Below are 12,309 nucleotides of genomic sequence, written 5' to 3' on the forward strand. Positions count from 1 at the left end.
GCTACTATATATTTGGCAGGATAGGTGGAGATGAGAGACAATGTCTCTGGCTATAGCTCAATTTTAGTGCCAGCTGGCTAAGTTTAAACACAGTCTGAGTGCCCTGCATCAAACTGGCTAAGCTTTAGCTGGCTAGGTTTAGAAGAATTTTCAGCTGAAAACCTAGCAGGTTAGGTTCAGCAGAAAATTCCCCTAAAGATAATCATCTAAAGTTAGCCAGTTGTTTTTGCCATTCGGCAGCTTTTTGAATCCTGTCCCTCAATTTATATGTTCCAAACCTCCTATTGTTGCAATGGAAAACTATGTTTTTTTAATGTCAGTGCAATGAATGAATAATGAATGCCTGCCACTATTTCCTTAAAAAATGGGGTGACAATTCCCATCCATATGCATTTACAGGACTAAATATAAGTGGCTCCTTGAGAAATGCCCTGGAGGGCAATTTTTAAAGTCATTCACTGAAAGCTGTCCTCATTCAATCTGGCTACAAGTACATGCAGGATTCCACAACATGCATACTTTTAGCCAAATTGAGGTGAGAACAAATTTTCAAAGGGAAAGTTAGCTACAAGATACATGGGAACAAAGTGGGGACCAAGTGGGGACAGTTTGCAAATGGACCCCTAAGCTATTCTGACCTGCAATGCTTTCCTCACAACTAGACAAAACCTCATCTTAAAAAAACAAAAATGTTAACTCTGCAAGGCCTAGCTCAGGATGTAGAAAATGTTACACGGTACCTTACAACCTTCGCAAGCATGGACTCCATAATGGTAACCGGAGGCTTTATCCCCACACACCCTGCATTCAAGGCTTAAAGCCCCAAGGAGCGTTTCATCTATGCTGCTGGGAACTGTAGGGCAGATAACAGATGAAGGGCTTGATGCAGGTGAAAGTGTGTCTAAAAGAGAAAATAAAAACCAGACAAATGTAGATTTTACATATATGCAAGATAACCTGTAATTACCCAAAACAGGAACAAAGGCATATTGCTAATGTTTGTCACCAATAATGCAAATATCACATAAACTGAGCAAACATACATATAGGAAACTGCATGAAGAGGGCAGGGGAAGTTATGGGTCAGTAATGTAGAGTTTTAACCAGGGATTTTAAAAGATATTCAGTGAAAAAAATAAAAACCCCTCTCCCATCCCAAAAATGATCAAATATCAACTGGTTGTACTAGTGAGAGAGGCAGTGGCTTTGAGAGGTGCCATTTTTTCAGGTGAGGAAGAGGAAGGACAGGCCTCAGGCTATTTCCTGGGTGAGGGATGAGAGGAAGAGTACCAGGTCTTGGTAACATTATTTTTGGGGCTCTTTCTCACTATATTGGATTGTCCCTCCCCTACTTTCCTTAAGTTGCCCTAGTAGAGCTCTGTCAGCATGTTTCTCCTCCGGATCAGAGACATTGAACTTTCCCTCTAATATCAAGCATCATAGGAAATGAAGTTCAGAAATCATTTTTCCTAGTGCAGATGGCCTTTAAAACAACATTACCTTTAATGCGTGCTTTCTTTTGAAAGGACTGGTCAAGGCATCTGACCAATGTGCAAGCTGACAAGCAGACACAATTACTTTATTTTAACTTACAAAACCTGGATTACAAAAAGGTTCCTCTCCTTTTTGAAGGGGACATAAAACCATGTTTTATATGCAGGCACGGTCCTTTATTTATTTATTTATTAGGTTTTATATACCATCACTAAGACAAGCCATCGTAACGGTTTACAAGATAGTAATAAAAAAAGTAAAAAACAAATCGATGATACAAAGACAAATACGATCATAACATTCTTCTCATAAAATCAAAATGATTGAAGATAATTAAAAATAGATATAAAAAAGTGCAGCCTAGAAATTCATAAAAAAATAAATACCATGATAACAACAATAAGAAACTTCAAGAAAAAATGGTGTTATAAAATAATAATGACTACAATAAAATACGGAAATCAGGCTTAACAATGTACTAAAAGATAAAATCAAAGTAAAAAGAAAAATAAAATTATCGTTAGTAGCAATAAAAAACGGGCTAAAATGGGCTAAAACAGTAAACTGGCCGCTAATATGCGGACAAACTTGTGTGTGTGTCATGTTCACACATGAATATACCTAAATTAAGCAGAGGCATTCCCGGCAGGTGGATTTGGGACATTATTGCTTGTACATGTTCAAAAACATGACCGTAAAATTTCCAGAAAAAATTTCTGAGTAATGTTTTTCTGTGTACTAATTTCTGTGTAATAGTTTTGGTGAGGCAATTTTCAAAAGCGAAAGTATGTGGATGCCTTGAATATTGGCATTTGTTCACTTGTTCACGCATTTGTTCACTTGTTCACGCATTTGCTGTATAATTTATGTGGGTTGTTAAACTGCACCCCCTTTGCAGCCTCTCTCATTGTAAAAATACCTGCATATAACCTGAAAAGGTTATGCTGTGGAAGCCTTAAAAAGTGTGAGTAAAGGGGGAGCATTAAAGCAAGCACTAACATTATGCATCAGTATTTGTCCCTCTGAATGTCAAAACACTATATCACAGGTCTAAAAGCACAACTGAGGGAGCCATGGAAGACTTGAGCTCAGTAGCTGGTGCTTGCATAGCTCATTGTCTCAATAAGATAAGGAGCCAGAGATAGGCAGAAGAGGGGACAAAAGACCAGGTTGTAGACAGAGGGGATAATGGACTAGAGGAGGGGTGGGGAGAAGCAAGGTATTGGGGGTGTAGAGGGGTGATAAACTGGCCCCTCTACTCCATGTCATCATTTGAATGGGACCTTTCTGTGGAAAATAAATTGGGGAGTACTGATCTGCAGGCTTGTGGTTTTACAGTGCACAGAACTGGAGTGCGAAACAACTGTTGTAACCAGCTCTGTCGCAGAGAACAGCAGAGTGGAGCAGCAAGGAAGGGTGGCTGAGCAGAGGATCACCTCATGTCCCAAAACCATTCTTTTGTGGGTGCTGCAGACTTCACAGGTGGGCAGTACACAATAGGCCTGACTTACTAATGCTTTTCTCCCATTCTGTGTCTAAGGGAAAAATGCTTAATAAATGAGGCCCAATGACTGGAAAAATAGCAATTCAATTTTAACTACATCTTTATTGAAGTTTTATAACTTATCATGAAATAAAACTAAAAGCAAAGAAACTTAGCAGGAAAATTACAATATTTAAAGAAAAATAGCAATAAGCCCCCATTATAAAGAAATAGGGGAAGTATAACAGGAAATAAAAGAAATACAAATATTTCTCCAACCGGCTGTCCAAGCGTAACTCACCCAACCAGATAACCTAATCTGCCTGTGATTTTTCCAACACAAAAAAGTTTTCAGATGAAGAGGATCAATAAATATGAACTTATTTCTCTGAGAAAAAACCTCACATTTACAGGGGAACTTCAGGAAGGAGCCACCAATATCAAGGATTTGTTGTTTTAAGCTGCAGAAATTGCTTTCTTCTAACCTGAGTCTCTCTGGAAATGTCCTGAAAAATCTGATCTTTCTGACCACAGAATAAATTATTCTTATATATACAGTACTGCTGAAAAACAATATTTTTATCAGAATCCAATACAAAGTATACAATAAGAGTGCCCCGTAAAGAAATATCTTGCGTTTATTGAATGAAATTAGACCTATCTATCAGAGCTGTCAAAAGGAGCTAACAATTCAGGAGAACCCTCTTCAACGTTAGAAACCTTTACGAAACTTGGCATATGTATTGCTATTTTTAAATCAGCAGTAGTTCTATATGTTTAAATATTAAGTCACTGTTTATTGATTTCCAGTGGCTATATATACAGTCATTATTGTATAACAAACGTAACAATGATTAAGAAAGATACATCACCAAGAAATATCCAATTATATAGCACAATCGATTACTTCACCATAACAGTATTTATAAACACAGTTACCTCGTCATCCCGCTATTAGCTTCAAGTTACCTCATCATCCCGCTATTAGCTTCAGATCGGAAGTCCCCAGTACGATCGAGCAGGAGGCTCAGTGTTACAGGAAAAATCCCGGGCAGCGCGTCCGCTCCACGGGCGAGACTTCTGCGGGTCCCTGGGAACCCCCGATCTTTTTAGTGCTGCACAAACAAGTGTGCGTGCGAAGAGAGGGCAGATGTTAATCTAGGCAGGGGCGAGTCTCAGCCACAGGACGTTGGCCAGATGTCCAGTGGCATGGGTCATCCCCCCCCCTGCAATAATAAACAACGAGCTATTCAGCATGTACAAGGTGACTTTCCATTATTTTGAGACCTTGAAACATCAGAGCACATTAACCCTTTATCTTACATTCGACCCCTTCAATATTCCAAAGTAATTTCCTGGTAACATATTTGTTTAATTTTCAAAGCATTATATCTATGTAAGAATCGTTTCATGCGACAATACAAAATTAACTTTCCAAAAAAAATTAAGAATCTGATTAACATAGCTACTAAAATCGGATGGATCAAAATATTTAATACATTAGTGGCAATAGTGGAGCACCCACTAAAAATGTCCCACTAACTATGGGCTGTATCAGCTTCTGTTTTAGTTGCTAAATTTTAACATTCACCCTTTTGTCACAATTGCCTGCATTTCATGTTCCAAAATAGATGTGTTTATTAAACCAATATGATGCTGCAGCACCAAGGTATTATTCATTAAGCGATACAGCATATCCAGAGGGAGGCTATAATGAGTATGTATCCACGATAGGTGATATTGCCAGGTGTCTTGCCAGAAATGTTTTTCAATAGGATCCAACAAATACGTATCATTTTCCCACACAAATTTAGTGATATTATATAGATACCCGCTGAAGGATAATGAAATACCTGGGATTCCAATCTCGTTATTAGTAATCTTACATACTATCTGAGGTCCTGTAACTTCAAAATAGCGAATATTCCCAGGAATTATAATAAACAAGGTTCATATACAGAATTACGGGCACTACAGACATATTGGTTATTCATATCCAGAGTACAACCCTCTAGGGTGTATGTCAAATTACTAGTCCATTTTTCTTGGCCTGGTTCTATTATCAATACTGTGTTATTTTTGTCCTTGTGCAATTACATCGGCGGGTATTGGAGGTCCATTTTCTTGTTGTACCCATACTTTTGCTCCCTTTCGTAAAGCAGTGGACCCAAACCCACAGTCCTTAGGTCAAATATAAATATCTTTATCCCCTTGATAGTCAGCATCTATGACTCCTTCCATCTCCTGTATCTCTTGGATGGCTAGGCCTGACCTTGGTGCCACCCAACCAAAATACCCTTCAGGTAGATGAAGTCCAATCAACTCATTCCAGCATTCAGCACTAGGAGAGAGCTGTTTGCATTAAATTCTCAATCTCCTGTCTCACTCTTAAATAAGTGGTTTTCTTAAGTCATGTTTCTACTTTCTATGTGTGACTTTGCACTGTGGCCTGTATAGGCAGCAAAGTACCAAGCTACTTCTAGCAAAAGGAGAACTTGATCCTAAAATGTACTAGAAAAAAATAAATGATCATTGGAATCATACAGGTCTACAAAAGTGCATTTCTCATTGCAAGTCTGGAAATAAGCACCAAGAAAGGAAATGCGCAAACAAGCATACATTTTCAGTTCAATCAAAAGGGAAAGCAACTTAAATGTATATCCCCTTGACAGGAAATTACTATGTGTACCAAATATGAGATGATGTAATTAAGAAATATTAAGAAAAGCCAATATCAAAATTTTAAAGCAATCAAATGAAGCATTTTGTAGAGAAGGTTCATAAAGATAGTCCAAGAAAATAGAGATGAAACAAGAATCTGCAGATTAGAAGGTCTTTTGCATTTCTACTTGGTCAGGGCTTGTGAATTCATTCTGATTACAGACAAGCAGATCTAACAATGTCTGTCTGCAATGTACAAAGTACCTTAACTAAAGAGGAAAAAGCACAGTCTATTAGCCTATTGCTCACTCTGTGTAATTGGTCATATGACTTCATCAATTATTACCTAAACCCATTCTAAGTACACCTGGAGCATAATTGACCTAGAAACTGGTCAATTTAAAATAGCAAAGCGTATCTTTAATCTGCCAGGAATGTCCACAGTATATTCTGTCATCCCTAGCAATCTCCAATCAGGTACTTGTACACATGGTTAGCCTTTTCTGAGGTTTGGGAGCCACTGGCTTGTTAGAGTACATAGGCCAGCTTTCATTGTGTATTAATGTCAGGCTCACTGCGCTCAGTGTAGCCTGCATAACAAAGGCTCCACAGGTGCTTTGGGTGTCTCTCCACCCTGCCATGAAGTATGATCTCCGGTCTCCCACTGACAGTGTAGTACAGCTTGCTAATTAGTTTTAGGTATCCAGAACATTTAAACTCAGGTATGGCATATACTCCCCACCCACCGGCGATACAGGAGGTGAAAAACAAAAGCAAACCTCTGTTTCAAAAATTTATCCTAATTCTTTTTTACAAAGAAAAGGTACTCTCTGAATGTTGTACACACAGACAGCTTATACCAGGAACACAGAGAATAGCAACTAAGAACTAATAAAACTGCATCAATTCAGACATTATCATGTATGCAAACAACAAAATAGTGGCATCTGCAAGTATGTAACTAGGTATTAACTAAGTATATCATAGAAATATTTCATCATGATAATTAGTTATTACATTTCAAATAGAGATATATTGCTCCAGGAAACAGATAAAAACAGGAAAACATGAGAACAGAGCTTATGCATAAATTCTAAGCACTTCAGTCCAAAAATGAAAGGTTGAAGGGGTCTTTCTGGGGCAAAGAACGTGATGGTTTTCCCTCCATAGTGTATACAGTGACAGTGTTCTCAAAACTCGTCACTAAAGCAAAACCTCTGCACGCCCATCAGTAAGTCAGATGCACGTGTACGAATTAATACCTGATATGAAATAAACCAAAATAAAATTAAGTAAAAGAAACTATATGATAAGAGGAAATCCTTCTCTCATATTTTTGAAGTAAAAAGCAATAAGATAAGGAGGAAGTTTATCTCATCTTTTATATCAGATCTGAGTAAGGCACTCAGAAACTAACTGCTTGTTTTAATTCATTTTCTCATACCAGTTTCTTTCCCTAACAGTATCTCCAATATTTCATTACATATAATAGGGATAAAAAATAAAAACTTAATGATGTGATAGGCATTCCGGTCTGTTGGTTCAGAACCAGAAGAATTTTCTTTTAATCTCGCTTCCCCTTTCTTGTAGCAGGATCTTCACTATCAGACATAAAGTATATATCGCACATCTGCCTGATGCAGAAATGAAAAGGAAAGTTGAACCACAGAGCAATGCTAATCCATTTCACACAAGTATTTACCCAGCACTTACAGAAACCAAACCTTATTAGTTTTTTGTCAAATTCAGTGAAGAGGTATACATTTCCTGTTCTGACAAGATAGAGATTTTACTTCAGTGCAAACAAAATGAAACAAACATTCTTGCTAAATTAAGTTCATTTTCTGTAAATATCTTTAATTCCGCATCAGTCTGTTCACAACTTTTAAACTGAAAGATCACTTAATTTAAAAAGTTTTCTCCTCTGTTTGTATTTGCCTATGAGAAACATTTTCCTTCATCCCCAGTCTCCCTCCTTTCTCTCTGCTGTTAACCCCTTAACTCCCTGTGTCTTTTCAAGTTTTAAAACTTCAACATAAGTAATTGCTGCTACAGCAACCAAATTGTCAATATCCCCAATAGAACAGCTCCTGTGTTCCCTCATGACCCAATTAGACCTTTGCAGCTGATCCAAAATTCAGCCGCAAGTCTTCTCACTGGTACGCCTATGAAACATCACATCTCTCCCATTTTGCAAGAATTACATTGGCTACCAGTCAAATACAGGACTCGGTATAAAATAGCCATGATAATACACTCGTTACTAAATAACTCAGACTCTATTTGGTTATGTTCGACCCTACGGCTTTACAAACCCACTAGAGAAAGATCAGCTGCTAAAAATTGACTAGAAATACCAACGGTTAGAATGGCTGCATTGAACGGCACTAGACAAAGAGCCTTTTCGATTGCTGGCCCTATTTTGTGGAACTCCTTACCGAATCCTTTAAGGCTAACATCAGATAAGACTGAATTTAAGAAAGCATTAAAAACCTATTTCTTTAAGGAAGAATACGGTAATAGTGGCTCCTCATAACATCGCTCAAATTACTATGAGGGACAATTTTTAAAATGTCAGGATTTTCTTTAATAATCTGACTGTTAGACTGTGTCTATATTTTTCTTACCTGTTCTAGTTCTGTTAAAATAATGGTAATGAATCTATAGTATTTTTATTTAATGATATAAAAAATCCTAAGGATTTATAGACTATTGATCATATTCTGCATTGTATTTTTCTTTTCAACTGTATTTTATTTCATATTAATATTTTTATTAATTTATTACCATAAGTTAATATTACTTTAATCTATTTATGATTGTAAACCGCTTTGATCAATTTTTGTATTGGTAAAACCGTATATAAATATTTTAAGTAAATAAATAATTCTGAATCCCTACACAATTGTGCAAGTGTATTACAAGTGTAAATTGAGACTGGGCTGTGATTCCCTGCTCCGGGAATTGGGCAGACAGCAGTTCTTCACTGCAAGGGCAATCAGACAAAGGCATAAGACCTGATTCCAAACAGTTCCTGACATTTGCCAACTGGACAGCTGCCCTTTCCACAACTGTCTAATATGTGTCTACTTTGTCAGCAAGTAATTTATTCCGACATTTCAACATAACATTTTGTCTAAGTCACAGATTTGCTGTTCCAATTCAGCCATTTTCTGGTGTTGATGATCCCTATCCTGATGTACACAGGATTCCCAGTTTTTACATAATCCTAAACATTACGACCACTCGGTGGCCATAACATTGTAAGGTACTACATCCCAGCCAGGGATTTTTATTTGTATTTCTTTAACTTCTCCGTCACTTCCTGATTGTTTGGAACTATTCCTCTTCTTAAACAATGACATATTAAAAAATATATCCTGCTCATGGTGCCAAATGTATTGCTATTTTTAAATCATGCAGTAGTCTTAAATGTTTAAATATTAAGTCACTGTTTATTGATTTCCAACCAATAACAAATGTAACAATGATTAAGAAAGATACATCAACAAGAAATATCCTTCAACCATAGGGGCAGATTTTTAATATTACGCGCAGGGGGTACATTTGTGCGCGCTACCCGGTGTGCACAAACGTACACCTGATTTTATAACATGCGTGCTGCCATGCGCATGTTATAAAATCCGAGGACGGTGCACGCAAGGGGGTGCACACTTGTGCACCTTGCACGCGCCGAGCCCTAGGGGAGGCCCGATGGCTTTCCCTGTTTCCTCCAAGGCCGCTCCAAAAGGGATCTCCAGGCGCACTTGATGACATCTGTGCCACGCGACATGCCAAGGTATACATCGTGCAAAACCTTCCAACTGCAGCCCAGGAAGTGCGAACAGCAAGGCAGATATTCCCCAAAAAATAGCAATTCAAGACTGAATACCAAACCTCATATTTTAAAGAGTGTCTATTAAAGGGCAATTTTCAAAAGCTATTTATCCAGTTAATTAGGCCATCTGAAAACCTGCCCACCCACAGTGCAGGGAAAGGTATGTGCATACACTTGTACCTGTGGAAACAGCAGGCAGGATCTAAGGGGAAGGAATAATGGGGTAAATTTTAAAAGATTGCGCGCTACCTGGCGCGCACACATGTACGCCCGATTTTATAAAATGTGCGCGCCGGCGCATGCATGTTATAAAATCTGGGGTCGGCGCACGCAAGGGGGTGCACAATTGTGCACCTTGCGCACACCGAGCCATGCTGCCTTCCTCCGTTCCCTCCCCCGAACCTAACCTTCCCACCCCTTCCCCTAACCTTTCCCCCTCCAATCCTACTCTAACCCCACCAAATGTTTATCTTACCTTTTGCGCCTGCCTCTGGGCAGGTGCAAGTTGCGCATGCCAGCAGCCTGCCGGTACACCATCCTCCGACACAGCGGCAATAGCCGCTGTGTCGGAGGCCTCTGGCCCCGCCCCGCACACACATCCCAGGGCTTTGCGCATGTCGCCGGGCCTTTTTAAAATAGGCCCAGCGCACGTAAACCCTCAGGATTTACGCGCATAACCCTTTGAAAATCTGGTCCAATGTGCATAGATTTGCATTTTCAAAACTATGGAGGTAATTTTCAAAAGAAGTTACGCACGTAAAAGTAGCATATATTGTAGCAATTTTCAAAAGCCCACTTACATGCATAAAAGTCCATTCACGTGCAAAAACAGATGCAAATCTCTGTGGATATATTTTGCTTGGGCAATTTTCAGTTTGAGAATGAGGCAAAGTCCACAGATGGAAGGTACTCATGAAATTGGCAACTCTACACATAAGGGTAGATTAAAAAAAACTGCGCCCATGCGTACTTTTGTTCGCGCAACCGGTGCAAACAAAAGTACGCTGGATTTTAATAGATACACGCATAGCCAGGGTCGGCGCGTGCAAGGCTGCGCAAAATCAGCAGCCTGCGTGCGCCGAGCCACGCAGCCTGCCTCGGAGGGAACTTTCCTTCCACCCCCCCGCACCTTCCCCTACCTAACCCACCCCCAGCTCTATCTAAACCCCCCCCTACCTTTGTTGTAAAAGTTACGCCTGCCCGAGGCAGGCGTAACTTGCGCGCGCCGGGCCGGCTGCCGGCACGCCATTTTCCGGTCCAGGGGCTGGTCCGGAGGTCGCGGTCACACCCCCGGCCGGAACCACGCCCGCGGCCCCGCCCTCAGAATGCCCCCGATGACGTGCCGGCCACGACATGCCCCACGACACGCCCCCCCAGGAAAGCCCCGGGACTTACGTGCATCCCGGGGCTTTGTGCACGCCGGCAGCCTATGCAACATAGGCTTGGCGCGCGCAGGGGGAACTTGGGGCAGGTTTTCGGGGGGTACACGCGTATCTTACGCGTGTACCCCTTTGAAAATCTGCCCCATAGTTTTGAAAATTGCCCCCTTGAGGTCTGAGATAAGGACAACATATTCAGTGCTGCCAAACTTAAGTTCCTACATCTCTGGTGACTCCGGGCCTAGAAGTCTGGGCATCTGCTTATCTCGAGCCACAATGCCCGAGTGTCCCAGTCTGAGCAGCAGCTGAAAGAGCCTTCTGGTGGCCCACATCACGGAGAACGGGACCTGTAGCCAGTGTGCTCACAAATACCTCGGTGGCCCTGCCCCCTTCTTATTTCATTTTTCATTTCATTTCATTTATTAAAATTTATTAATCGCCTACCACAAGGAGGCCTAGGCGATTTACATCATTAACATACATAATAAAAACATGAAGTTAACTTCTTATGCATGGGTTTGCTGTTAAACAATGAAACCCATGCAGGAGGGAGAGCCACTGCAGAGCCTATGAGCCCATGCTCTCTTACCGGCGCTGTACTCCATGACTTTTGCCACCACCACTGCCCACCATCATCACTCCTGGTGGAGGAGAGAACATAGTTATCACTCTCACAGAGTGGTGAACCGGTGGCACTGGCCCAGACAAAGAACTGAGAACTGTATGTGATAACTGTATGTTATATTTAAAAATATTTTCTCTCAGAGTGACAAATGAAGCAAAAGCAGCAATTTCAAAAAATTGAATATTCATTTTGATCAATGACTTGACACTCTCAGGGCCTTCCTTATGTGCTAAGTATTTCCCCATGAACACAATAAGGAGAAAAATCTCCCAATACATGTGGGCCTTAATGATACACAGTTTGGAATATATTCAGTTTTCTAGAACCAACAGATTCCAAACAATATTGAGGTTTTCACTGATCTTCCAAGAACCTTTATCAATAATCAGGATTCCTTGCACACATATTGCTGTACATTATGCTTATGTGGGTCTCAGAGATATGTCATTTGTATATTTGCCATCACTGGTTTAGCCAATTAGTGGCAATTTTGATACAATTCATTTTCTTATTTTTTCTTCTGTTTTTTCATATTCTTTTCTGTATGGATAGTAAAGTACCACCATATATTTCTCCCTCATTATTAGACATTTTGCTTTGATACTACTGAATAATTTTGCGAAGAAACAGACACGTCACTGCCTGCTGAAACCTAACATAAAGAGTAACTGTAGAAGTACCTGCTAGTCAGGATGTTTGAAAAAATGTCCACTTCATCACAAACTAAAAAAAAAATTCCTGTGAATTTTACACTGTAACAACTGTTTGTAATAATCTAATTATAAACTTATCTTTAGATTATGAAAAAAAACTATTATATTATTCTTTT

General features: G+C 39.8%; 1 protein-coding gene across 8 annotated transcripts in view; it reads right to left on the bottom strand.

Annotated features, from left to right (window-relative positions):
- Window positions 1-12,309, bottom strand: part of PPARA (peroxisome proliferator activated receptor alpha) — a 159,824-nt gene that overhangs the window by 72,248 nt on the left and 75,267 nt on the right. For all 8 annotated transcript variants that reach the window (XR_003856442.1, XR_003856444.1, XR_003856443.1 and 5 more), the window contains one exon: window positions 741-901. Coding sequence is in view for 5 of the 8 variants with exons in the window: in XM_029600047.1 (XP_029455907.1) it covers window positions 741-901 (161 nt within the window). In the remaining 3 variants the exon portion in view is untranslated. The remainder of the gene's footprint in view (window positions 1-740; window positions 902-12,309) is intronic.

Source organism: Rhinatrema bivittatum, chromosome 4 (assembly GCF_901001135.1).
Source record: "Rhinatrema bivittatum chromosome 4, aRhiBiv1.1, whole genome shotgun sequence".
In the NCBI taxonomy this organism is placed as follows: Eukaryota; Metazoa; Chordata; class Amphibia; order Gymnophiona; family Rhinatrematidae; genus Rhinatrema; species Rhinatrema bivittatum.